At 44.9% G+C, this 23,932-nt stretch overlaps 1 protein-coding gene across 1 annotated transcript in view; it reads left to right on the top strand.

Moving 5' to 3' along the window:
- The window catches only part of DNAH10 (dynein axonemal heavy chain 10), a 143,977-nt gene that overhangs the window by 23,353 nt on the left and 96,692 nt on the right, over window positions 1-23,932 (top strand). The window contains exons 10-18 of the mRNA XM_039218596.1: window positions 374-572; window positions 9,104-9,298; window positions 12,601-12,771; window positions 15,287-15,463; window positions 16,258-16,383; window positions 17,250-17,422; window positions 17,816-17,967; window positions 22,611-22,775; window positions 23,341-23,548. Of these exons, the coding sequence (XP_039074527.1) occupies window positions 374-572; window positions 9,104-9,298; window positions 12,601-12,771; window positions 15,287-15,463; window positions 16,258-16,383; window positions 17,250-17,422; window positions 17,816-17,967; window positions 22,611-22,775; window positions 23,341-23,548 (1,566 nt within the window). The remainder of the gene's footprint in view (window positions 1-373; window positions 573-9,103; window positions 9,299-12,600; window positions 12,772-15,286; window positions 15,464-16,257; window positions 16,384-17,249; window positions 17,423-17,815; window positions 17,968-22,610; window positions 22,776-23,340; window positions 23,549-23,932) is intronic.

Genomic DNA, 23,932 nt, shown 5'->3' with positions numbered 1-23,932 from the left:
AAATCTACGCGGGTGAAACAGGCATGAAAATCTTGGCTTTGTCGTTTGCCTCTGGTGCCGCAGCCTTCTCTGCTGACGGGTGGCCGGGGGCCCGGCTAGAACAGGGCCCCCCAGGGGAGCCGACGCTCTGTGGGTCCGCCCGGGGTGGGGGCCGTGGCTCCGCAGGGGGATCACACCCTCGTAGGGGGGCGTAGAGCAGCGCCTCACCCCTGAGCTTCCCGCATGGGGCTCTGGGATTGGGGAGGCCCTGCCCCCCAGGGAGAGTTCTCCCCCTGGAAACCTGCTCCCCTCCGGCTGTGTGGCCCAGCGCCAGCCCCGCGGCTCAGCCGCAACCCCCCCCCCCCTCCCGCCCCTGTGTCTCTTTGCTTCACAGAGAAAATCGAGCCAGTGCCCAGCACAAAACCTCAGAGGCCAGGAACACCCTGCTCACGTGGAAAAAGGCCTATTTCGACACGAGGGCCAAGATCGAGGCTTCGGGGAGAGAAGCTCGGTGGGAGTTCGATCGAAAGCGGCTGTTTGAGCGAACGGACTACATGGCCACCATCTGTCAGGACCTCTGTGACATTCTGCAGGTGGGGGGCGGGGGCAGGTGTTCTCTGAGGCGCGGAAAGGTGGCTGCGCTCGGGACTTGGCCCCGTGGAAAGCAGCTTGGCCCGCTGTCCGTGTCAGGTGGAAGCCAGGAGATGGGCGGGGGCCGGCGGGGAGAAATGAGAGAGCACACAGAATGTACTGGAAGGTACTGGAACACACCAGACCTCTTGCACCTCCTCCTCGTCTTCGGAGACGTCCCTCCCTCACCCTGCTTTCACCTGTCCTCCGGCCTCCGGCCACCCCTGCCGTGTAGCTTCTGCGAATTCCTCTTCCCTCTGTCTTTCTGGTCAGTGTTGGGATTTCTCGAAGTCCAGCCCAAGACTTCTTCTCCTTACTCTCTCCTGACGCCACGTCATCCCGCCCGTTGCTTCAGCCGCTACCTGTCCTCCAGTAACTCCTCGTTGATCTGATCGCTCTCTTTTGAACGAACGGCCAAAGGGTTTGGTGGCCGGGTGGATGAATTATCCACAGTTCTGTGTCTCACGAAGGTCCATCCCTCCATCCATTGTTAGTCTTTGTGGACAGCTCACTCGTGCCGGCGCCCGTGCTTGCTACCAGGGCCAGCCACGGAGCCCACGTTGCCCAGTGCGAACAGGAGCGGGGCCTCTTGTTCAAAAAGCAGGAAAAAAATGTATCAAAAGTGTTAAAATATAAAGCTTTTCCCTTTCTTTTGACATCTCTTGCCTCAACAGGCTTTATTTTCTGTTTGCCACGACTGTAGCAGAGGAAAGAAAGTGAAGGGAAATTGAATATTTATTTATTTATTTATTAATTATTGAGACAGGGAGAAACAGAGCATGAGTGGGGAGGGACAGAGAGAGAGGGAGACACAGAATCTGAAACAGGCTTCAGGCTCCGAGCTGTCAGCACAGAGCCCGATGCGGGGTTCAAACCCACGAACCGTGAGATCGTGACCTGAGCCGAAGTCGGATGCTTAACCGACTGAGCCAGCCAGGCGCCCTGGGAAATTTGAATATTTAAATTTTTAAGAGAGCATGCAAGCGGGAGAGGGGCAGAGAGAGAGGGAGACAGAGAGTCCGAAGTGGGGTCTGCACTGACAGCAGAGAGCCCAATGCGGGGCTCGAACCCATGAGCTGAGATCATGATCTGAACAGAAGTGGAATGCTTAACCGACAGAGCTACCCAGGCACCCTGAGCATTTGACTCTTAATTTCAGCTGAGGTCATAATCTCACGTTTTGGGAGTTCAAGACCCTGTGCAGTTCGGCTCTGCACTGACAGTGCGGAGCCTGCCTGGGATTCTCTCTCTCCCTCTCTCTGCCCCTCCCCTGCTTGCACTCTCTCTCTCAAATTAATATTTAAAGTATTCCATGAATTTTATGATCCATATTTATATTGTGCAGTGTTAGCTTAAAATGCAAATAAAAGGCCATTTGACTCGTATGCAGAATCACTAAAAGGACACAGTTTGTACTTGTTGGCTTGAATGTGCAGACGTAGGTCCTTATTGCCAGAATGGCATGGCAACGCGGCACCCAGCTAACTCAGTTGGTTTTCTCTCCCTTCTTTTAATTTTTTAAATTATCAATTAAATTTCTTTTAATTATCAAAGTTTTTAATTTGAATTCTAGTTATTTCACGTACAGTGCGATATTAGTTTCAGGCATACAATATAGAGACTCAACCCCTCCATACAACACCCTGTGTTCATCACAACAAATGCCTTCCTTCATGTCCATCCCGTAGCTCGCCACCTCCCACACCCTTCCCTCTGGTAGCCATCAGTGTGTTCTCTGTGGTTAAGAGTCTTTTTCTTGGTTTTCCTCTCTTTCTTTCCCCCCTAAGATCCTTTTGTTTTGTTTCTTAAATTCCGTATGTGAGTGAAATCATACAGTGTTTGTCTTTCCTTGACTTATTTCACTGACTATAATACTCTCCAGTTCCCTCCATGTCCTTGCAAATGGCAAGATTTCATTCTTTTGATAGCTGGATAATATCCCCATTGCATATATATACCGCCTCGTCTCCATTCATCAGTTGAAGGACATTTGGGCTCTTTCCCATAGCTTGGCTATTGTTGATAGCGCTGCATTGGGGTGCATGTGCCCCTTCGAATCAGTGTTTTTTTGGTGTTTGTTTTTTGTTTTTTTTATTCTTTGGATATATACTTAGTAGTGCCATTGCTGGGTTGTAGAGTAGTTATATTTTTAACTTTTTGAGGAACCTCCATACTGTTTTCCAGAGTGGCTGCACCACTCTGCATTCCCACCAGCCGTGCAAAGGGGTTCACTTTTCTCTGCATCCTCGCCAACACCTGTTGTTTCTTGTGTTGTTAATTTTAGACATTCTGACAGGTGTGAGGTGGTAGCTCATTGTGGTTTTGATTTGTATTTTCCTGATAGTGATATTGACCACTTTTTCATCTATCTGTTAGCCACCTGGATATTTTCTTTGGAAAAGTGTCTGTTCATGTCTTCTGCCCATTTCTTCACTGGATTATTTATTTTTTTGGGGTGTTGAGTTAGGTAAGTTCTTTATAGATTTTGGATACTAACCCTTTAATAGATGTTATTTGCAAATATCTTCTTCCATTCTGTCAGTTGCCTTTTGTTGATTGTTTCCTTTGCAGCACAGAAGGTTTTTATCTTGATGAAATCCCAATAGTTCATTTTTGCTTTTGTTTACCTTGCCTCTGGAGACATGTCTAGTAAGAACTTGCTATAGGGGCGCCTGGATGGCTTAGTCGGTTAGGCGTCCGACTTTCACTTAGGTCATGATCTCACGGTTCGTGGATTTGAGCCCCGCGTCAGGCTCTGTGCTGACTGCCAGCACAGAGACTGGAGCCTGTTTCAGAGTCTGTATCTCCCTCTCTCTCTGACCCTCCCCTGCTCATGCTGTCTCTCTCTCTCTCTCCTAGAAATAAATAAAAATAGTAAAAAAAAAAAAAAAAAAAAAAAAAAAAAAGAACTTGCTATGGCCAAGGTCAAAGAGATATTCTCCTCTAGGATTTTGATGGTTCCCTGTCTCACACTGAGGTCTTTCATCCATTTTGAATTTATTTTTGTGTGTGGTGTAAGAAAGTGGTCCCGTCTCATTCTTCTGTATACGTTGCTGTCCAGTTTTCCTAACACCATTTGTTGAAGAGACTTTTTTCCATTAGATAGTCATTCCTGCTTTGTTGAAAATTAGTTGAGCCTATGGTTGTGGGGTCCATTTTTGGGTTCTCTATTCTGTTCCACTGATCTATGTGTCTATTTTTGTGCCAGTACCATACTGTCTTGCTGATTACAGCTTTTTATTTTTTTTTATTTATTTTTTTTAACTATTTTTATTTATTTCTAGGAGAGAGAGAGAGAGAGACAGCGTGAGCAGGGGAGGGTCAGAGAGAGAGGGAGACACAGACTCCAAAATAGGCTCCAGGCTCTGAGCTGGCAGTCAGCACAGAGCCTGACGTGGGGCTCGAACCCACGAACCGCGAGATCATGACCTAAGCGAAAGTCGAACGCTTAACCGACTAAGCCACCCAGGCGCCCCTGATTACAGCTTTGTAATACAGCTTGACGTCTGGAATTGTGATGCCTCCAGCTTTGCTTTTCTTTTTCAATATTACTTTGGGTATTCAAGGTCTTTTCTGGTTTTATACAAATTTTAGAATTCTAAGTTCTAGTTCTGTGAAAAATGCTGGTGTTACTTTGACAGGGCTTGCATTGAATGCATAGATTGCTTTGGGTAGTATAGACATTTTAACGATATTTGTTCTTCCAGTCCATGATCATGGAATGTTTTTCCATTTCTTTGTGTCTTCAATTTCCTTTATAAGGGTTCTATAGTTTTCAGAGTACAGATTTTTTTTACTTCTTTGGTTAGGTTTATCCCTAGATATGTTACGAGTTTGGGTGTAATTGTAATGGGATTGATTCTTTGATTTCTCTTTCTGCTGCTTCATTATTGGTGTATAGAAATGCAACAGGGGCACCTGGGTGGCTCAATCAGTTGGTTGAATATCTGACTTTAGCTCAGGTCATGATCTCATGGTTTGTGAGTTCAAGCCCCCTGTCGGGCTCGCTGCCATCGGCCTGTTAGTGCAGAGCTTGCTTCAGATCCTCTGTCCCCCTGTGTCTGCCCCTCTCCTGCTTGTGCTCTCCCCAAAATAAATAAATATTAAAAAAAAAAGAAATGCAACAGACTTCTGTATGTTGACTTTATATCTTGTGACTTTGCTGAATTCGCGTATCAGTGAATCTAGCAAATTCTTCGGTGAAGTCTTTTGTGTTTTCTCCATGGAGTACCATGTCATCTGTGAAGAGTGAAAGCTTGGCTTTTTTCTTGTTAATTTGGATGCCTTTTATTTCTTTCCGTTGTCTGATTGCGGAGGCTAGGACTTCCAGCTCTGTGTTGAACAGCATTGGTGAGGGTGGACATCTCTGTCGTGTTCCTGACTTTAGGGAGAAAGCTCTCAGTTTTTCCCCATTGAGGATGATATTAGCTGTGGGTCTTTCTGATGTTGAGGTATGTTCCTTCTGTCCCTACTTTCTAGAGGGTTTTTATCAAGGAAGGATGCTGTGTTTGGTCAAATGCTTTTTCTACATCTATTGGGAGGGTCAGGTGGTTCTTGTCCTGTTACTGTGGTCTCTCACACTGATTTTTGGATATTGAACCATCTCTGTAGCCCAGGAATAAATCCCGCTTGATCATGGCAAATAATTCTTTTAATGTACTGTTGGATTCAATTTGCTAGTATTTTGTTGAGAATGTGTGCATCCATGTTCTTCAAGGATGTTGGTCTATAGTTCTCTTTTTTAGTGGAGTCTTTGTCTGGTTTTGGAACCAAGGTAATAATGCAGGCCTCCTAGAATGAGTTTGAAAGTTTTCCTTTCATTTCTGTTTTTTTGGAACAGTTTCAGAAGAATAGGTATTATTGTTTCTTTCTTTCTTTTTTAAAGTTTATTTATTTTGAGAGAGAGAGTGCAAGTATGGGTGTGGGAGGAGGAGAGAGAGAGAAAATCTCAAGCAGGCTCTGCACGCTCAGCGTGGAGCCCCCTGTGGGGCTCGAACTCATGAACCTTGAGATCATGACTTGAGCTGAAGTCAAGAGTCAGACACTTAACCGACTGAGCCACCCAGACACCCCAGTTCTTCTTTAAATGTTTGGTAGAATTCTCCTGGGAAGCCATCTGGCCCTGGACTCTTGCTTATTGGGAGATTTTTGATTACTGATTCAATTTCTTTTTCTCTCTTTCTCTCTCTCTCCCTCTCTCTTTCTTTCTTTCTTTTCTTTCTTTTTTTCAAGAGGGCACAAATGAGTGAGGGGCAAAGACAGGGAGGGAGGGAGGGAGAAATGATCCCATGACAGGCAGAGGGAGGGAAGGACGGGGGGAGAGAGAGAGGAGTGGGGCTCAACTGGGGCTCGTGATTTTTACCCAAAGCAGAGCTGGGGCTTACCCAAAGTAGGGCTTGTGCTCACCCAATGCAGTGCTTGAGTTGACCCAAAGCAGGGTATGAGCTCACCTGATGTGGGACTTGAACTCACCAACTGTGAGATCATGACCTGAGCAAAAGTCAGATGCTTAACTACTGAGCCACCCAGGTGCCTCCTTATTCAATTTCTTTACCGGTTATGGGTCTGTTCAAATTTTCCATTTCTTGCTGTTTCAGTTTTGGTAGTTTGTATGCTTCTAGGAGTTTATCCATTTCTTCCAGATTGCCCAGTTTGTTGGCATAGAATTGCTCACGTTCTCTTTTAATCATTTGTGTTTCTGTGGTGTTGGTTGTGATCTCTTCTCTTTCATTCATGATTTTATTTTTTGTGTCCTTTCTCTTTTTGGTAAGTCTGGCTCTAGGGGTTTGACAATTTTGTTAATTCTTTCATAGAACCGGCTCCTAGTTTTGTTGATCTGTTCTGTTTTTGTTTTTTTTTTTTTAATTTCTGTATCATTTACTTCTGCTCTAATCTTTATTATTACCTTTCTTCTGCTGGTTTTAGGCTCTAATTGCTGTTCTTTTTCTAGCTCCTTAAGTTGTTAGGTTGGGTTGTGTATTTGAGACTTTTCTTGCTTCTTGGGTGAGGCCTGCATTGCAATATACTTCCCTCTGATGGCTGCCCTTGTTGCATCCCAGAGGTTGCGGACTGTCATGTTTTCATTTTCACTTGCTTCCATGTATTTTTTTTTAAAAATTCTTTTTTAAAATAATTTGTTTATTTTTGAGACAGACACAGAGCATGAGTGGGGGAGGGGCAGGGAGAGAGGGAGACAGAATCTGAAACAGGCTGCCATGTACTTTTAAATTTCTTCTTTAATTTCCTGGTTGACACATTCATTCTTTAGTAGCATGTTCTTTAATCTCGATGTATTTGTGCTCTTTCCAAAATTTTTTTTCTTGTGGTTGGCTTCAAGTTTCTTAGTGTTGTGCTCTGAAAATATGCATGGTATGATCTCAATCTTTCTATATGTGCCGAGGGCTGATTTGTGACCCAGTATGTGATCTATTCTGGAGAATGTTCCATGTGCACTTGAAAAGACTGTGTATTCTGCTCCTTTAGGATGAAATGTTTTGAATATATCTATTAAGTCCACCTGGTCCAGTGTATCATTCAAAGCCATTGTTTTCTTGTTGATCTTCTGCTTAGTTGATCTGTCTGTTGCTGTAAGTGGGGTGTTAAGGTTCTCTACTATTGCTGTATTATTATCAATAAGTTTCTTTCTGTTTTTTATTAATTGTTATATATTTGGGTAATTCAATTTGGGGGCATAAATATTTACAACTGTTAGGCCTTCTTGTTGGATAGAGCACTTTATTATGATATAGGGCCCTTCTTCATCTCTTGTTATAGTCTTTGATTTAAAATCTAGTTTGTCTGATATAAGTATGGCTACCCTGGGTTTCTTTTGAAGTTATCAGGATGGTAGATGGTCCTCTACCCCTTCACTTTCATAGACTTTTTTTTTTTTTTTTTTAATGTTTATTTTTGAGGCAGAGAGAGAGACAGAACTTGAGGTGGGGAAGAGCAGAGAGAGAGGGAGACACAGAATCTGAGGCAGCTCCAGACTCCGAGCTGTCAGCACAGAGCCCGACGTGGGGCTCAAACCCACGAACCGTGAGATCATGACCTGAGCCGAAGTCGGACGCTTAACCGGCTGAGCCACCTTGGCGCCTCTCTACCCCTTCACTTTCAATCTGGATGTGTCTTTGGGTCTAAAATGAGTCTCTTATAAGTGACATGTTGATGGGCCTTTTTATTTGTTAACCCATCCTGAAAGCTTGCATCTTCTCTCCCGCCTGTTCTCTCCTCTGTGTCTTCAGTCCTTGTTGTGACTCTATCGTGTCGGTTCTGCCTCTCAGTCACAGCATTTTATTTTTCCAGCCTGACTAGATTTTAGGTCTCTTATCCCTGTAGCAAGGATTTCCCTGGAGAGGCAGGAGACACACCGATCCCACGTATCTGCTCGTATGTGTGCACGACTGCCCTATTAGGTTTCATTTACGAAACACACGTTCAAAGACAAAATTACCGAAGGCCTGGGGGGCTCAGTCGGTTAAGCCTCTGACCTTGGCTCAGGTCATGATCTCACATTTTGTGAATTCGAGCCCCGCGTCGGGCTCTGTGCTGACAGCGTGAAGTGCCCTTCAGATCCTCTGTCTTCCTTGCTATCTGCCCCTCCCCCACTCTCTCTTTCTCCCAAAAATAAACATTAAAAAAAAAGAAAAAGATAAAATTATCAAGAATTTCAAGACCTTCTTAGCAGATCCTTAAACCCAGCACGGCGTCCTCTGAGACTGGGGTCCTGTGTACCTGCCTGGGCCGCTCGCCTCTGAAGCTGGCCCGGCAAATACCTCCATAGTCTGTGGTTTCATGGAGTTTACAATCTGTTAGAGGAAGGATGGCAGACGTAATCATCGTATAAACACGTAGGTGCAGCTTAGTACCTGCTCTGTTGTTGGGGCCCTTGGGCTGTGTGCTTGGACATGACCAGGTGATGTTCAGGGACGAGTAGTAGCTAGCTAGGCAATTTGAACCACAAATACAAAGGCCCTGTGACAGAAAGGAATGTGGAAGTAAAAGCGGGCCAGGGAGGCTGCAAGGGGGCGGGGCGTGGGGGGTGGGGCGGGAAGGAGCTGGGTAGGCCAGGGCCTGAGCATGCAGACCTTGCAGACTGGGTCAGGACATCTGGATTTTGTCATGTGCAGTGGGCACAGTATCAGAGTTCTTAGACCTTGAGGAAGTTGCCTGTGTGACATGATCTTGCCTTCAGGCAAATCTAGACACGCAATCCATGTGTAGTGAAAACATTCATGAGAGGGGCGCCTGGGTGGCTCAGTTGGGTAAGCCTCCGATTTCGGCTCAGGTCATGATCTCACAGTTTGTGAGTTCGAGCCCCACGTCGGGCTGTGTGCTGACAGCTCAGAGCCTGGAGCCTGTTTCAGATTCTGTGTCTCCTCCTCTCTCTCTGCCTCTCCCTGCTTGACTCTCTCTCTCTCTCTCAAAAATAAACATTAAAGGCACTCGTGGAAAGCCGAAAGTCAACTTCCCTGTGTTTTGTTTGTTTGGACAGGTTTTGGAGGAATTTTACAATATATTTGGTCCAGAACTAAAGGCAGTGACGGGGGATCCCAAGCGCATCGACGATGTCCTGTGCAGGGTGGACAGCCTGGTCACCCCCATGGAAAACCTGACCTTTGACCCCTTCAGCATCGAGTCTTCCCAGTACTGGAAATACGTGATGGATGAATTCAAGATTGAAGTTCTGGCAAGTAGCACATCTGTGGATTTGATCTTGGAAGTGGATCCCATGTTTCCCCCATGTTAAATTTGTTTAGTTATGCTTGGGATGTTTTTTTAATCACAAAAAGTAATACGTGCTTACTTGTAAAAAAACAGAAACAACACCATAAGAGACTCTTAAATACAGAGAATAAAGGTTGATGTGGGGGGGGGGGGTGGCGGGTAGAGGGGAAAATGGGTGATGGGCATTAAGGAAGGGCCCTTGCTGGGATGAGCACTGAGTGGTGTATATAAGCGGTGAATTACCGGGTTCTACTTCTGAAACCAATACTACATGAATGTCCACTAACTTGAATTTAAATAAACCAAAAGAAATGGTACAGAGGAATATAAGGTAAAAATGAACATTCCTTAATCTTCTGTCTCCATTCCTGTCTCTAGGCAGAATAAGGTTAAATCAAGCTATATATAGTAGCATTTCGGCAAAGGTGGTTTGGTTGTATCATTGGAGAGGACATAGGCTAAAGAATGGGATTTAATTTAGTAGGCAGTGGGGAGCCACTGAAGGTTGTTGAGTGAGGTAATCAGAATTATGGTTGAGGAAGGTTCTTCTGGTTACACATAGGCTGATTTAGGCTGGGGAATGATAGGAAGTGGGAAGATGATATAGGGGGTTGTGGCCTGGGGTGCGGCGGAGACAGAGCCTGCCAAAGAGAGGCCATAGCTGAGAATATGATTTCACTCCACACAGCGTGATAGGATGGGGGATGGGCCATCACGCTTACTCTTTCAGCTTCACATGGGAACCACGTCAACAGTGTCCCCATTTTAGGTCTTGAGTAATTGTTTTTATAATCAGATTATCTTTTTATATGGACAACCCAGACTTCTTTCTGGGTTATCTAAACATTTCCATTTTAAAGTGTTAATAATTTTTTTTTTATTTTATTTTTTTAAATTTATTTAAAAAAAAATTTTTTTTTTAATGTTTTATTTATTTCTAGGAGAGAGAGAGAGACAGCGTGAGCAGGGGAGGGTCAGAGAGAGAGAGGGAGTCACAGACTCTGAAGCAGGCTCCAGGCTCTGAGCTGGCAGTCAGCACAGAGCCTGACGTGGGGCTCGAACCTACGAACCGCGAGATCATGACCTAAATGAAAGTCGGACGCTTAACCGACTAAGCCACCCAGGCGCCCCACTAATTTTATTTTAAAAAATGTTAAGCTTGAGAGAGAGAGAGTGAGCGTGTGCACGCACAAGCAGGGGAGGGGCAGAGAGAGAGGGAGACACAGAATCTGAAGCAGACTCCAGGCTCCAAGCTGTCAGCTCAGAGTCTGATGCTGGGCGCAAACCCACAAACTTTGAGATCACAACCTGAGCTGAAGTCAGACGGTCAACTGACTGAGCCACTCAGGTCCCCTAAGTGTTACTAATTTTTTAAATTGAATTTTTCATTAAAGTCACTTTGTCAAGTAATACTCAAAGGCTAATGCTTAACTCTTCTCCGTTCCTGTTCTTGCTGTCATTTTTCACAATTCTAGAGGTTTCTTTTGTTGTTTACCTTCATATTTCCTAAAGAACTTGCCAGTGTGGTAATTCCTCATTTATCTAATGTAATGAGTTTTAGACATCTGTTAACTTTTCCGAGTAGATACAGACTTACCTGTCTTCCTATCCCAGCAACCTTTGCCTCTCTGTCATCTAACATAGATTTATCATAACTTTTGGTTAAATTAATGGTTAGTGGTTTGCTCGTTGTGTCTGTGCAAATACTGTTCACCGCTGAGCCGAGAAGCACATCATAACCACACTACCTTTCTTGTTCAACCCTTCGTTGTTCTTGAGGTTAATCATTGCTTTTATTTTTATTTGCCTGGTTGTTTACATACTCATTATTTTTGTTCCAACTGCTGTAACATCTCTGCCACATATCTATCAATAATGGGTTCTGTTTGCTTAAAAATACCGGTGCTAATATTTTCCTAGAGGCCTTTTCCCAGAGCTCCCAGTCTTTCTGCTCTAGTCTATACTGTTGGCTCTTTAGATTTACTGCAAAGCGGCCACCCTAGGACTTCCCATCTTTTCTCATCTGTGTTGGATCCTGTTTTCTGGATTTCACATCTTCTTCTTTTCTTGTTTAGGCCTTTGTTTTGCTGGAGCATTTTTTAGTCTCTTCCTAAGAAAGGTTTCGTGGGACATCTAGTTTTTAAGTCTTGTTTGAATTCTGAAATATAAAGTTAGGGACAGAATTTAAGGTTGAAATAACTTTTCTTCGGGGGCACGTGGATGGCTATGTCGGTTGGGTGTCCAACTCTTGATTTCGGCTCAGGTCATGATCTCACGGTTCATGGGTTCAAGCCCTGCATCGGGCTCTGTGCTGATAGCATGGAGCCTGCTTCGGATTCTTCCTATCTCTCTGCTCCTCCCCTGCTTGTGCGCTCTCTGTCTCTCAAAACTTAAAAAAAAAGGAAAGAAAGAAAGAAACAACTTTTCTTTAGATATTAAAGGTATTGTTCATTGATTTCTAGCCTCTAGCATTATAACAACTCTGCTGTCCTTCTGATTTAATTTTTCTAGAAGTAACCTTCCTCTCTTCAGAGACTGGGGCGGGATGAGGGCATAGAGGATGCATGGTGGCCTGGCTGTGCAGGGCGGAGATCCTGTGTTTGCCCCTCGCCTTGGGGGGCCTGGGGTCTCCAAATGTTCATGGAGGTTTCGTGGGGAGTAAGCGGGGACCTGCCTGTCCCCCTGTCGCCAGCATTAGCTTGTAACCGTCTGCTTTCTGTAGAGTTACTTTCCGTCTGCCTAAAACTCCTGGACTCTCTGCTCTGCTGTGATGTCCTCTCCTGCTTTGTTTATAGGAGTTAACACTTAAAAAATTGTTTTTTCGGGGCACCTGGGTGGCTCACTCAGTTAAGAGTCCAACTTCGGCTCAGGTCATGATCTCACAGTTCGTGGGTTTGAGCCCCACGTCGGGCTCTATGGTGACGGCTCGGAGCCTGGAGCTGCCTCAGATTCTGTGTCTCCCTCTCTCTCTGACCCTCCCCTGCTCATGCTGCCTCTCTCTCTCTCTCTCTCAGAAATAAATAAAACATTAAATTAAAAAAAATTGTTTTTTCTTCCTACCATTTTGAACGGAATGAGGGGAGGGGAACAGAAAACCACTGGAGCCAGTCTGCCATTTTTAACTGAGTGCCAGCTTTCGCTATGAAATCCGTCTCAAGTCATGAATTTGTTTTCTGCTTATTTCTTGCCACTTTGTTTTTACAGGAATATTACAGGGAGACGAGTGCTCTGTTTTTGACTTTTGCTTTTTTTTTTTTTTGGCAGGTTATTGAGAAAGAAGCAAAACATTTTATTGATGAATCTTTTAAGACCCTTCGATCAGCTGAAGCAGCATTTGACATGCTTTTAAAATTTAAGCATATTCGTTCACGGGAAGCTATTAACCGGCAAATGATGATGAAGTTTAACGATATCCTGGCGCAGTATTGTAAAGAGGTAATAGAAAGATCTATAGGTGCCGTGGCCGTAAAAGGCACTTGGCAAAATGTGGAGGGTTGAATCAGGCCATTATCCGTCTCTCCTATTCAAATTCAGAGACTGTGTAATTTTCCCAAATTAGCGTGTCACACGCCACAGATAACCAAAACAAAGGGGGCCTGTTTATTCAGTGAAGAAATTCACTAAGGATTTATCAAGAACAGTATTCTGTACCTTACATTGTGAAGGGCTCTGTGTGAGTTCGTAGTTGTAATAATCACATTGATAACAGCAGAAGTTCTAGCCACCTGTGTGCCAAGGTCATGTATGTATTTACATATAATTCAGAATAATGTATCGATGCTCACATATTTCCAAGTATGCTGTTAGGCACAAGAGACAGATGAACGAAACACAGATTCTCTCTTCAAAGAAGTCGGTATCTAGCGGGAGAAATAGACCAAAAAAATAAAAAATAAAATAAATCTTATCATCTTATTCAGAGGATACAGTGAGAATATGTGGAATAATTTGGTCACCATCAGTTAGCATAATATAAAGGGATAAAGTGATCTCCGAATATGTGGTTTCCTCTTCGTGTAGTAAAAGAGACTACAAACTTTGCAGTAAAAACTGTTTGTTATCTTCCACGCAGCTTTGAAGGTAGGAAGTCGGCTGTGGTTGCATTGGGTTGAAAACCAGGAATCAGCAGAGCTGTATCCTTTCTGGAGTCTCTAGGGAGAATCAGTGTCCTTGTTTTTCACCTCCCCCCCCCCCCCCCCCCCCCCCCCCCCCCCCCCCCCCCTTTTTTTTCCCCCCCCCCCCCCCCCCCCCCCCCCCCCAAGCTTCTAGAGATTCATGGCCCCTTTCAGTCATCAAAGCCAGCAGTGGCTAGTCCCGTTTCCATCTAGGGCAAGACTCTGACCCTGTCTTCTGCTACCTCCTTCCGTTCGTGAGGGCGCTTGTGATTACACTGGGCCCGCTCACATCAGCCACGGTCATTGTCCTGTCGTCAGGTCAGCTGACTGTCAGCCTCAGTTCCCCTTGGTCGTGTCATGTAGCGTATTCACGGATTCTGAGGATCAGGGCCATTATTGGAGGGGCTGTTATTCTGTCTCCCACATCTAATCACCCAGATGAGAGTGTGGAGATACTTCTTTTAAAACGCAGGTCCAGGGGCACCTCGGTGGCTCAGTCGGTTAGGTGTCTGACGTCAGCTCAGGTCATGATCTCACGGTTCGTGAGTTTGAGCCCCATGTCGGGCTCTGTGGTGACGGCTCAGAGCCTGGGGCTGCTTTAGATTCTGTGTTTCTCTCTCCTTCTCTCTCTCTCTGCCCCTCTCCCACTAGTGCCCTATCTCTCGCTTTCAAAAATAAATAAACCTAAAAAATAAGATAATAAAATACTGGTTCAGACCATGTGGTCAAGCAAGTCCACTTCTGGGTATATACCCTAAAAAATGGAAACAGTGGTTTTTAAAAATGTTTATTTTGAGAGAGAGAGAGAGAGAGAGAGCGCACGAGCAGGGGAGGGGAAGAGGGAGAGAATCCAACCAGGCTCTGTGTTGTCAGGGCAGAGCTCAATGCAGGGCCTGAACTCCCAAACTGTGATAGATGAATGGATACATAAAATGTGGTCTATCCATACAATGGAATGTTTTCAGCCTTAGAAAGGAAGTACGTTCTTTTTCTTTTTTAAATTTTTATTTATTAAAGTTTTATTTTAATGTTTATTTTTGAGAGAGAGAGAGAGAGAGAAGGAACACGAGCAAGGGAGGGGCAGAAGGAGAGGGAGACACAGAATCCGAAGCAGGCTCCAAGCTCCAAGCTGTCAGCACAGAGCCTGACGTGCAGCTCGAACTCACAAACCGTGAGATCATGACCTGAGCCGAAGTCGGGACGCTTAACCGACTGAGCCCCCCCCAGACGCCCCAAGAAAGGACATTCTGACACACGCTACAACGTGGTCAGCTCTGAAGGCATTATGTCCGTGAGATAAGCCAGTCTAAAAAATCCCAACAACTGTATGATTCCACCTCCGTGAGGTGTTTAGAGGAGTCGCATTCACAGCGGCAGAAAGAGTGGTGAGCGCCAGCGGCTGGGGGAGGGGGAGGGGGGTTAGCGTCTCATGGGTCAGTGTGTCAGTTTGAGAAGATGACCCAGCTCTAGAGAGGGACACTGCTGGTGCTTGTGGGACAGTGCAAATGTGCCTAATGCCACCAAAATGCATTTAAAGATGGTAAATTTGGGGCACCTGGGTGGCTCAGTCGAACATCCGACTCATGGTTTCAGCTCAGGTCATGATCTCACGGTTCATGAGTTTGAGCCCCACGCCAGGCTCTGTGCTGACAGCGTGGAGCCTGCTTGGGATTCTTTCTCCCTCCCTCTCTGCCCTGGCATCGTCTCTCTCTCTCTCCCCCCCCCTCTAAAATAAATAAATATTAAAAAAAAAAGTAAAGACACACATCTCAAGTTCAGTCGTTCTTGGCGAACATGCTGATGCATATCACGGAGTACTTTTGATTGCTTTTCAGATCGACATAGTTAATAAGCTCTTTGTTCAGAACCTGGACAACCCACCGCTGTATAAGAACCACCCGCCAGTGGCCGGTGCCATCTACTGGGAGCGGTCCCTGTTCTTTCGGATCAAGCACACCATCCTTAGGTTCCAGGAAGTGGAGGAGATACTGGAGAGTGACCGAGGAAGAGAGGTATGTCGCTTTGCTGGAGTGGCCCCCGGGGGGGGTGTCACGGGCTGCCCAGAGCTGCCATGTGACCAGCACATCCAAGCCTAAGACTTAGAAGGTCTTTCCTGTGGTCCCTGATTTTGGGCTCAGGACGAAAACTACCTTTTATGTTCTTCATCTTTGGCATCCTGATACACACGACCCCTTCCAGGTAACAGGCACATGGCCTTCTCCTTGAACTTGATCTTCAGCTTCTCTGGAGGGTGACCATATTTCTGATAATACTGTCCCTCCCCCGCCCACGGAGTTTTGTATGTTGTATCGCAGGGATTGACAAACGTTTTCTTTAAAGGTCCAGAGATTAGGGACGCCTGGGGGGTTCAGTCTGTTAAGCGTCCAACTTCGGTTCAGGTCATGATCTCACGGTTTGTGGGTTCGAGCCCCGTGTTGGGCTCTGTGCTGACAGCTCGGAGCCTGGAGCCTGCTTTGGATTCTGTGTCTCCCTCGCTCTCTGCCCCTCCCCTGCTCACTCTCTGTCTCTCTCTCTCTCTCAAAAATATTAAAAATAAAATCAAAAGGTAAAAGCCATTCTTGGCTCTTGGGCTGAGGTCTGCTGATTTCTGCTCATTGGCCTGGATTTCAAGCCTTACCATCTCCTACACACCGTCTAAAATTTGTGGGAATCTGCATACTTCCTTGTGCAAAATGTGGTGACAGATCTTGGTTGTTTTTTTTTTTTTTTAATAGCGTGAGAGAGAGAAAGAGGAAAAAGTGTTATTTCTGAGGACAAACTGACAGTTGCCTGAGTTCTTTGACAGGTGAGGCAGAAGTACTTGGACATGGGCAGAATGATGAAGGACTATGAGAACAGAAAGTACGAGCTGTGGAAAGAGGTCACGGAGCAGGTCTTGCCGAATCTCATGAAGAAGAGTCTGCTTACTAAGGTGCGTGTTTCCAGTCCTCGTCCGGATTGTGGCGCTCAGGTCAGATGAGGGCGGCTGCGATTTTCCGGAGGTGTCTGGCTTGTTGATGCCGTTTGCCGTTGATCGGTATTTCCAGAATGGAAGGCAAAGCAGGGACGAGGTGGTCAGGGGAGCAGAGGAGAGGCAGAGGGGGAGACGCCGGAGGCAGCACAACGTCACGGTTAGGAAACACGCCTGAGTCCGGCAGCCCTGCCGACTCTGTGGGCGAGTGGCTTCACACTGAGCCTCAGTTTCCCCATTTGTGAAATGAGTCGGATCAGATGACATCAACACTCAAAGTATCAGTTGAACCGGGTGTGAAACAGCTGACAGTTGAGCTACAGAAAAGACCCCCTTTCGTGCGACTCCAGAGCGCTTTCGCCACAGCCTGATGCACAGCAGAGGCTCCACAGAGAGGCGCTAGCTTGGGGGGGGGGGGCAGTGTGGCGTCCCCGCCTGTGGGGCTCTGAACTTCGGAAGTGGGTAGCGAAATGAGTGGGCCGACTGGGAACCGGAGTCGCTCCGGTCCCATCAAAAGGGGCAGCTGCTACCGCACCCCAGTCTCTGCTCGCAGCACCTTAGCTGAGCTCGCAGTGTTTCGGGGGAAGCCGGAATTCTGGATGTGCATGTGATGGGCCAACTTGTGAACGTGGGTGGCCAAGTTGAATTCTTTAAAACCTGTTCACTGAACAAAATACGTGTTCTAGCCAGCTCCGGCCAGCTTCCCCGTGTGTCAGGGCGTCAAGGGCCCTACGCTAATCTTTTGCAAATTTACGTTTAACTTGGGGCTGGCCCGTCTCTTGGAGCGTCCTTGCCGTGCCCGTGACCGTGAAACGTCTCTTCCACAGACTTCTAGTGTTGCCGAAGACGTCGCGAACTCCGACAAGGGGACTGTGTTTGTAATCAACTTCTCACCCGCTCTCAGGGAGATTATTAACGAAACAAAGTACTTGGAGCAGTTAGGATTCCCCGTCTCCGAGTTAGCAAGAAACGTGGCTCTCCAGGAAGACAAGTTTCTTAGGTAAAAAAATTCGTCTCCTAAATCAACAGGAATCTTTTTGATCTTGGGACCCCTTTCCACCTCTTTCCATTAAAAATGGAGAACCCCACCCCCCTCCTGTTTCATTTTTCTGCATTTTATAGCTACCAATGTTTACCACGCTGGAAATTAAAACGAAGCAACGTGTGAACTGTGTGTCTATCCGTTCACTTGGAAGTAACAATGACAGACCTTTTACGTGTTAAATGATACTTCCTAATGAGAAGTAGACCGCTCTTTTCCAGAAAGGGAAGTTAGCGGGAAGGTTGGCATTGATTAGGCTGGTTAAAGGTCTTTTGTAACCTAGATAAAAGTTAGGCTGTTTACAAGCTCTGTCGTGTGTCCTCACATCAATGACTTTCCTGTAACGCACAGGTACACAGACGGAATACAGCGTATGTTGGATCATTATCACATGCTCCTAGGAAAGTTAAACGAGGCAGAGGCTCTTCTTCTCGACGATCATTCCCAGGAATTAATAAGAGTGTTTAGGTCCGGATATAAGAGGTTAAACTGGAACTCACTAGGTAACATAATTCACCTACCTATCCATTGCCTTTTAGACTTTGGGATGCAAAAATATATATGCTCGGGGGTGCCTAGGTGGCTTAGTTGGTTAATCGTCTGACTTTCGCTTAGGTCATGATCTTGCGGTTCGTGGGTTCGAGCCCCGCGTCGGGCTCTGTGCTGACTGCCAGCTCAGAGCCTGGAGCCTGTTTCAATCTGTGACTCCCTCTCTCTCTGACCCTCCCCTGCTCACGCTGTCTCTCTCTCTCTCTCCTAGAAGTAAATAAAACATTAAAAAAAAAAATATATGTATATATGCTCGTAGATTATTTTAGTTGAATTTTAATCTTTGCCTGTCTATAGATATGGTTAACACCTGGGTGTTGAATGTTACTCTTTTACATTTGGTGGAGCTTTGAATTAATCCCAGGGTTTTAATTGGGACTGAAGACAACATGGGATGCTATGTAGACACTCTGCTGACTCAGTGCTTTTCCTCCAAAAATAAAACCACCTTTACTTTTTTCCCTAATATTTTTCTATTATTTTCTAATATTAGAAATTTTAATTTTGATATAATTTATAGATTCACACCCACCCATAAGAATTAATGCAGAGAAGTCCTGTGTGCCCTTTACCCAGTGCCCTCTCCCCCAGCGGTAACTTTGTGAAGCTATAGTTCAACTCACAACCCAGAAGCGTCGACAGTTGAGGCGCAGAGCATTTCCACACCACAGTGAAAACTCGTGTTGCCCTTTTATTTATATTTATTTAAAAATTTTTTAAATGTTTATTTTTGAGAGACAGAGCATGAGCAGGGGAGGGGCAGAGAGAGAGAGGGAGACACAGAATCCGAAGCAGGCTCCAGGCTCTGAGCTGTCAGCACAGAGCCCGACACGGGGCTCGAACTCACGCACCATGAGATCATGATCTGAGCTGAAGTTGGATGCTCAACCGACTGAGCCCCCCAGGCGCCCCACATGTTGCCCTTTTATTTATTTACTTATTTATTTTTTATTAATATTATTTTTTAATGTTTTATTTATTTCTAGGAGAGAGAGAGAGAGAGACAGCGTGAGCAGGGGAGGGTCAGAGAGAGAGGGAGTCACAGACTGAAACAGGCTCCAGACTCTGAGCTGGCAGTCAGCACAGAGCCCGACGCAGGGCCCGAACCCACTAACCACGAGATCATGACCTAAGCGAAAGTCGGACGCTTAACCGACTAAGCCACCCAGGTGCCCCAACATGTTGCCCTTTTAAAGTCATACCCACCTCACTCCCATTCCTAGGCTCAACTCCTGCAATTGAGAATCTGTTCTCCATTTCTATACTTTCATCATTTCAAGAACGCTCTATAAATGAAATCATAGATGCCCTCTTTGGGTTGGCTTTTCTGCCTTAGCATGATTCTCTAGAGGGTTGGCCAAGATGTTACACAGATCAGTGGTGTGTTCCTCTGGTGACTAAAATCTCGTGGTTTTGACGTACCATAGTTAGGTTGTCCATTCACCTGTTGAAGGATATCTGGGTTGTTTCAGGTTTGGCTAGGATGAGTAAACATTTGTGGCATTAAAACATTTGTGTGTGGGGTTTTACGTGAATGTGAGTTTCATTTCACTGGGATAAATGCTCAGGAGTGCAGTTTCTGGGTCCCATGCTACTCGCATGTTTAGTCTTTTTTATTTTTTTAATTAATTGCTGTGGTGTTTCCCAGAGTAGCTGCGCCATTTTATATTTCCACCTGCAATGTATATTCCACTTTTTCTGGATGTTGGCCAGCGTTTTGGATTATTCCTATATTTAAAAAAATTGTAGCCATCCTCTAGCTCTGTAATGATCTCATTGTGGTTCTGATGTGCATTTCCATATTGGGGAATGATGCTGAGAATAGTTTCGTGTGTTGCTTTGCCATCTGTATATCTTCTTCGGTGAGATGTCTGTGTTCTTGCCCACTTTCTAATTATATTGTTTGCATTTTCACTTTGAGAGTTCTTTATACGGTTTAGATACTAGCTGTTTGTTGGATATGTGGCTTGCAGATATTTTCTCCCACTTTGTAGCTTGTGTTCTCATTCTCCTAACAGCATCTTTTGCAGAGCGAAAGTTTAAAATTTTGAGAACCCCAATTTATCAAATTTTCCTTGTATGGATCATGCTTTTGGTATTAAGTCTAAGGACACTTTTTGCCTAGACATCCCAAAGATTTTCCCCTATTTTTTTCTAAGTGTGTTATAATTTTACATTTTATAGATAAGTCTGTGATCAGTCTTGAATTTTTTTATTTTTTGGTACAAAGTGTGAGGCTTCATGTGAGGTTTATTTCTTCTCCTCCTCCTTGACTATGGATGTCCAATTGCTTCAGCATCATTTATTGCAAAGGCTGACTTGTTCCCATTAAATTGCATTGGCACCTTTGTAAAACACCTGTTGGCATATTTGTATGGGTCTGTTTCTGGGTTCTCTATTCTGTTAATCTATGTGTCTGTCCCTCTGCCAGAGTCACAGTCTTGATTATTGTAGCTATGTGGTAAGTCTTGAAATTGGGTAGGTAGCCTGATTCTTCCCGTTTTTTTTCTCTTAAGCAAATTATTTTGACTGTTCCAGTTCCCTTGCTTTTCTAAATTTTAGAATAATCTTGTCTATATCTACCAAAATATGCTTGTTAGGATTTTGATGGGAATTATGTCAACTTGTATATCAATTTGGAGAAAACTGATACCTGTACTATGTTGAGCTTTATGATCCATGAACATGGTATATATTTCCATTTATTTAGATTTTTGATTTCTTATTTTAAAAAATGTTTATTTTTGAGACAGAGAGAGAGAATGCAAGCAGGGGAGGGGCAGAGAAAGAGGGAGACACAGAACCCAAAGAAGGCTCCAGGCTCCAAGACATCAGCACAGAGCCTGATGTGGGGCTCAAAAACCTGTGAACCGTGAGATCATGACCTGAGCTGAAGTCAGATGCTCAACCAACTGAGCCACCTAACCAGCCCCTGATTTCTTTCGTTAGCACTGTGTCATTTTTAACATACAAGTTTTGTACCTGTTTCGTTAGATTTATACTGAAGTATTTAATTTTTTGTTCAGTTGTAAATGATACTCTGTTTTTAATTTTGGCGTCCATGTGTTTGACACTAGTCTATAGAAATACAATTAATTTTTAATTTTGTCTGCCTCCATGGCCTTCTCCGATACTACCATGACAGCCGCGAGGGGCAGAGGCATTGAGGTGCCTCATCACAGTTTTATGAAGGTGGAAATCTAGGCCCTTCATCTGGCTCTTACTGGCATGAATTTGAGTGACGTCATGGTTTTGTCTATGGCATTGGCAAGAGTAGAGGAGTGACTGTGTAAATTTTCTTCTTGGCAGGACGTCCCTTTCCTGGTCCTTTGGCTAAAGAGAACAGGCTTTTTTTTGGGGGGGGGGTTGGCATTAACGGTTGCCAGCTTCTTCAGCTCCATGTCTGAGATACAGAAGGAAAAAGAACCCAGGAAATTCATCACTGTCTCATTCCTTGGATCCCAAGGTCCCTAGCCAGTTGGCTTCTTTCCACTTTTTAGAGTCTTATATTTTTTGATAATGTACAGGTTCTTAACTATGGTTAGGAGGAGGAATAAGGAAAAGCATGTCTCCTCCCTCTTCCTGGAAGTAGAAGTTCCTTTTACTTTTTTAAGTATAAAAGGCATTTTTCCTCTTCTTTTTTTCCTTCTTCCTCTTTCCCTTCTTTTCAAATCTCCCCTCTTTTATTTGTCATTTCCTTTTCTTCTTCCTTTCTCCTTTGTGTGGAGAACATGGGTGTTTGGGCTGGGGCTCCAGAGCTAAACCCCTGGGTTAAAAATCCAGCTCCACCCACGTGACTCAACCTTGTGAAGGCTCAGTAGCCTCGTCTGTAAATTCAGCATAATCTTAGTACCTGGTTCACAGGATTGTTGTAAAAATGTGATGACATCATAATATGCTTAGACCCCTACCTGACCGAACATCTGTGCTTAATCCAGATTTACTCTTCATGTTATTGCTGGTTACTTTTCTTTCTTTAAAAAAAATTTTTTTTTTAATGTTTATTGATTTTTGAGAGAAAGAGAGAGTGTGTGAGTGAGCTAGCAGGGGAGGGGCAGAGAGAGAGGGAGACACAGAGTCTGAAGCAGGCTCCAGGCTCTGAGCTAGCTGTCAGCACAGAGCCGGATGCGGGGCTTAAACTCAAGGAGCGGGGAGATCATGACCTGAGTTGCACTCCGACACTTAACCGACTGAGCCCCCCTGGTGTCCCAGCTGGTTACTTTTCTAAGCAACAGGCCAAAGGCGATGTAGGCGGGTCAGGGTACAGAGCAGGTTCAGGCTGACATACCAACGAGAAGACACCAGAGCTGGACCGTTCTCTTTCTCCTCACAGTGCTTTAGATGATGGTTTGCTAACATTTGAGCAGAGAAAATGTAACATTGGGTTGACTCTGAGAACAGGGCTCCTTGTCTCCGTCTCTAAGGGTGCTAAGCAGATGTTTGCTACCACAGAGACCCAAGGGGATGGAATGAGCAGGGTCCCTCCTGGGAAGGGATGCCACCATGAACATTCAACCCTGTGGGTTGGCAGGGTATGGAAAGAAAGAGTTGAAAGCCAAATGTCTTTTTACCCCCTTTCATTCTCCCCCCCCCAAAGGTATCGCTGACTACATAACTCGGTGCAAACAGGCCATTGGAAAATTTGAGTCCCTTGTCCACCAGATTCATAAGAATTCAGACGACATTTCTTCCAGGCTGACGTTAATAGAGTCTGTAAATCTCTTTAAATATCCAGCACCTAAAAGTGGGGAAGAACTCCCAGGTAGATATGATTTCTTGTGTCTCTGATTCCAGAAGAAATGAAAAAACCTGTTCGTCGTGACCGCGCACGCACACACACATTTATTCCATGAACGGAATAAAACCATTCCTGAACGTCTTCGTCATTTACTTGAAAGGATCATGAGTAGTTCTTGCTTTTTGCCATGTTTTATGTCTTGCTTAGTTTTATAAATTCCTGACTCTGTGAAAACTAGTATAACTTTATCACAGTAACATAGATTGTGTTTTTATGGGCTCACTTGTTCAAATGAGGTCTTTTAAGTGGTCTTAGATGAGTCGAAAAGCAATTCAAGAAAAACAAGATTGCCCAAAGAATATAGAAGCCACCTTTTGCAGGTGGTGTGTGCTGGGCACCCACACCTGTGTTGTCACTTACTTTTTGCTTAGGGCATGTCTTGACTTTTGGCATTGACTTATTTTCTGTCTTCAGTCCAGATTAGAGGCTGTTTCTGTATTTCTAAGATACACAGCTAATGTTTGGATAGCCCTGTGAGTACTGTCCGTCCCTGTGTTTGTGAAGAACTTTAACAGGCCTTCTCCTACAGGTGTGAAGGAATTCTTTGAGCACATCGATCGAGAAAGGGCCAAAGATGTGGACTACATGGTCAGGTGGTATCTCGCCATTGGGCCCCTGCTGACCAAAGTCGAGGGACTGGTCATCCACACCAACACGGGCAAGGCTCCCAAACTGGCCTCCTATTACGAATACTGGGAACATAAAATTTATGACGTCTTGACAAAACTCATCCTGAAGTAAGTTAATCTTGTTTCCTGTTGTAAAGGCGGTATGCGTAGATGAATGGAGTTTACATATAGGAATAGTTAAAGGAGGGGTCGTAAAGTGCAGAATAGAAATCACTTGGACAGTAAGTCTGCCTTCTGGTCGAAGCATGCTCACAGGATGGAAGGACGACTTTCTAATTTGGCTCATGTTCTTGTTAGTTCCCTCAACGTTCAGAAGAGGAAAGTATCCCTCTTGGGAAAGTTCTGGGAAACAAGCCTAGGAAATTCAATGTCTTCCTTGTGAAGGATCCCCGGAAGAAATTTCTCTAGTGTCCCTTTGGAGCTTAGCTTCCTGAGAAAATATTATTTTTCTTTTTGTCTCCTTTTTTGTTGTTTTGTTTTTAAATGGTGTGG

This window comes from Hyaena hyaena, unplaced genomic scaffold, assembly GCF_003009895.1.
Source record: "Hyaena hyaena isolate Hyena2069 unplaced genomic scaffold, ASM300989v1 scaffold_0, whole genome shotgun sequence".
In the NCBI taxonomy this organism is placed as follows: Eukaryota; Metazoa; Chordata; class Mammalia; order Carnivora; family Hyaenidae; genus Hyaena; species Hyaena hyaena.
This window is presented reverse-complemented; position numbering and strand designations above follow the sequence as displayed.